Here is a 3,226-nt window from a genome sequence, read left to right on the forward strand (position 1 = left end):
TGTTCACACACACAACAGTCAGGTATTATCAGTACTGTATTGGCTTACAGACTGCAGTGACACTGACGATGCTATGACACTTACAATGGCTTGTTTTTATTGTTACTAAGCTTCAATAAAATAAATATAGCTATTTCATTAACAACAATGCACAGTGACATAGTGGTCTTCTCTCATATAAACAGTACCCATATTTTATATTTCTTTGTGTCTGTAACTTTAAATGTATTTTGTAAAAGGATCCTTTAAATGAGACCAAACTCTTGGTCTAGGGCACTACATCGCCCGGTGGCGGAGTGCTAGCTGCGCCACCAGAGTCTCTGGGTTCGCGCCCAGGCTCTGTCGCAGCCGGCCGCGACCGGGAGGTCCGTGGGGCGACGCACAATTACCCTAGCGTCGTCCGGGTTAGGGAGGATTTGGCCGGTAGGCATATCCTTGTCTCATCGCGCACCAGCGACTCCTGTGGCGGGCCGGGCGCAGTGCGTGTTAACCAAGGTGGCCAGGTGCATGGTGTTTCCTCCGACACATTGGTGCGGCTGGCTTCCGGGTTGGAGGCGCGCTGTGTTAAGAAGCAGTGTGGCTTGGTTGGGTTGTGTTTCGGAGGACGCGTGGCTTTCGAGCTTCGTCTCTCCCGAGCCCATACGGGAGTTGTAGCGATGAGACAAGATAGTTATTACTAGCAATTGGATACCACGAAATTGGAGAGAACAGGGAATAAAATTTAAAAAATGTAAATTAAATAAAGCTTTAAAAATAATGGTTCTTATGGGTGATGACGATGACACAATGGGAATAGACATTAACTACTACGCTGGTGGGGATTGTGACCTAACAAAGCTGTGTAGCATATTATAGCTATCATTTCTTGACTTCATTATTATATAAAGTTATTCAGAGGGCCTGTGGATTCATTGATTAAGAGTCAGGCTACAATCAAGCTCCTTTCTATAGATTAAATCCTTTCCAACTAGCAGCAGCACCAACTTTAGTTGCACAACAACAGGTTATCTCCATCACTTCACTTCTCTGTCATTTAAACATCTCTCATGTGCATCTCTTCTCATGAGAAGGTGAGGATGGGAAGGGTACTTTCAGAAAAAAGCACCAACAAAAATGTTAGAAGGCGATGCCATAATAAAAGTCTTGATATTTATTTTATTTTATTTTTTTTACCTTACATACAGTCGTTCTGATGACTAAACTATCGCTGAATACCATGGCTCCACTAGTACTACTGACAGTCTCTTCATGGTGTGCTTGGGGCTATGATCCTGGCCTAGTAGGCATAAGAAAGAACAAGATCCAGATCAATTTTGCCGTGAAATACGGAAAAGTAAAATGTATTCCGAGAGGGCTTCATCCTTGTCCAATTTTCATCCTCGTCCAATCTTTATCTGTGTTTAAACAATTAGGTGTTTGTTCAATTGGGTGTTTGTTGTGTTGTGTATCATTGTTGTGGTGTTCATCGGATGGTGGTGTTGTGTATCGGGTGGTTGTAGTGTGTTTCGGGTGGTTGTGGTGTGTATCAGCGTCGTGGTGTGAGTTGGGTGGTTGTATTTCTACATTAAAAATATCAGACAGAGGGTTTGTCATTGGGTCAGTAAAGAGCAGCCTAGGAGAGAGTCAACACTGTTCATATTGTTCATCACAATATAAGAGCTCTCAAGTGGGACAACGTTCTAAGGCACTAGATCTCACTGCAAGAGGCATCACTACAGTCCCTGGTTTGATTCCAGGCTGTATCACATCCGGACGTGATTGGAAGTCCCATAGGGTGGCGCACAATTGGCCCAGCGTTGTCCGGGTTTGTCCGATGTAGGCCGTCAAAGTAAATAAGAATTTGTTCTTAACTGACTTTTCAAGTTAAATATATATATATATAGAGGTTATATAATCAAATCAAGTTTATTTGTGATTTTCACAGGACATATGTTGTGTACACCATACAATGAAATTCTAACTTGCATGCATAACTCTCGACATTGCAACAACAATAAAAAAAAGTAAGTTGAATATTCAGTGTAATAAAATAAAAACATTTAGATATATACAGGTGTAATGTAAATTGCTAACAGAAGAAGCCGGAACTATTTAAACCGTGGACTGTGGTTATTCAACAGAAATCCAATCTGATCTTGCTTGTAGACAACGCAACTCTTAAAGGCAACGTAAACGCTGCTGATGTGAGCTGAATTGGAAATTACCTTTAAAACCTTTAAACACACATTAGTGCAGTTTCTGATTTGAAGTCACAAAAATAATACTTTTCACTACCTCATTTCATCACTGCAGTTCTTTTTCTAGACAGTATTTGAACCAATCTCTTTCTAATCTCTTTGGTCTTCAGACAGTAGACTATTGGGTTGATCAGAGAAGGTAACAGCGTGGCCATAATCAGTAAAGCATTACGCTCGGTCAGATTCAGCCTCACCCCTATCCTCGTCAACAACACAGAGACCAACTTGGGAACGTAGTAACAGGACACCACAATGATGTGACAAATACAGGTATTAAACACCTGTACCCTGCTCTCGTTGTTAGGCAGTCTCAGTACTGTGTAGATCAGATTCACGTATGACAGCAGAATGAATGTGAGCTGTGCACCAATCAACCACAGACCCAGGATGGTGGGAAGCATCCAATAGGGTTCAGGGTTGACACAGGCGGCTCTGACCATAGCAGGATAGTCACAGAACACATATCTAATGATGGGCTGGCAGTATGGAAGGCTGTCTGCCTGAGCTGCTACTACCCCCATGACCCCTAACCCTATCAGCCAGGTAGCTGTGATCAACAGGAAGAGCCGTGGGTTAGTCAGGATGCTGTGGTACCTAAGAGGGGTGCTGATAGCGATGGTTCGGTCCAAAGCCATCAGGGACAGGGCCAGACACTCTTCGATGTCACCCAGGTGGTAGATGTACATGCTTGATATGCAGGAATAGTAGGAGATGGTTTTGACCTCGGCCAGCAGGACGGAGATCATGGTGGTGCTGGTGCTGGTGGTGAACATGATGTCCACCACGGCCAGGTTACAGATGAGGAGGTACATGGGCGTGTGCAGCCGTCTGTCCGTCGCGATGATGCAGATGTTGGTGCCGCTTCCCAGAAGCACAAGGAAATAGGTGATGAAGATGAGGAAGCCCAGGAGCTTCTGGTGAGAGAGGTGGTCGAAGCCTGTGATGGTAAACTCCTCCACATTCTTCCCTGTGAAATTCACTGAAGACAT

General features: G+C 44.0%; 1 protein-coding gene across 1 annotated transcript; it reads right to left on the reverse strand.

The window, feature by feature from the left end:
* Nucleotides 1-2,275: 2,275 nt before the first annotated feature.
* LOC129842892 (olfactory receptor 10G4-like) lies at nucleotides 2,276-3,226 on the reverse strand. Its single transcript, XM_055911587.1, has one exon. It carries the CDS (start codon nucleotides 3,224-3,226, stop codon nucleotides 2,276-2,278), a length of 951 nt encoding a protein of 316 aa, XP_055767562.1.

Source organism: Salvelinus fontinalis, unplaced genomic scaffold (assembly GCF_029448725.1).
Source record: "Salvelinus fontinalis isolate EN_2023a unplaced genomic scaffold, ASM2944872v1 scaffold_0073, whole genome shotgun sequence".
NCBI lineage: Eukaryota > Metazoa > Chordata > Actinopteri > Salmoniformes > Salmonidae > Salvelinus > Salvelinus fontinalis.

Excerpts from the sequence above, each read along its gene's own strand:
- LOC129842892 (XM_055911587.1), bottom strand. The coding sequence starts at position 3,226 with ATGTCTTCAGTGAATTTCACAGGGAAGAATGTGGAGGAGTTTACCATC.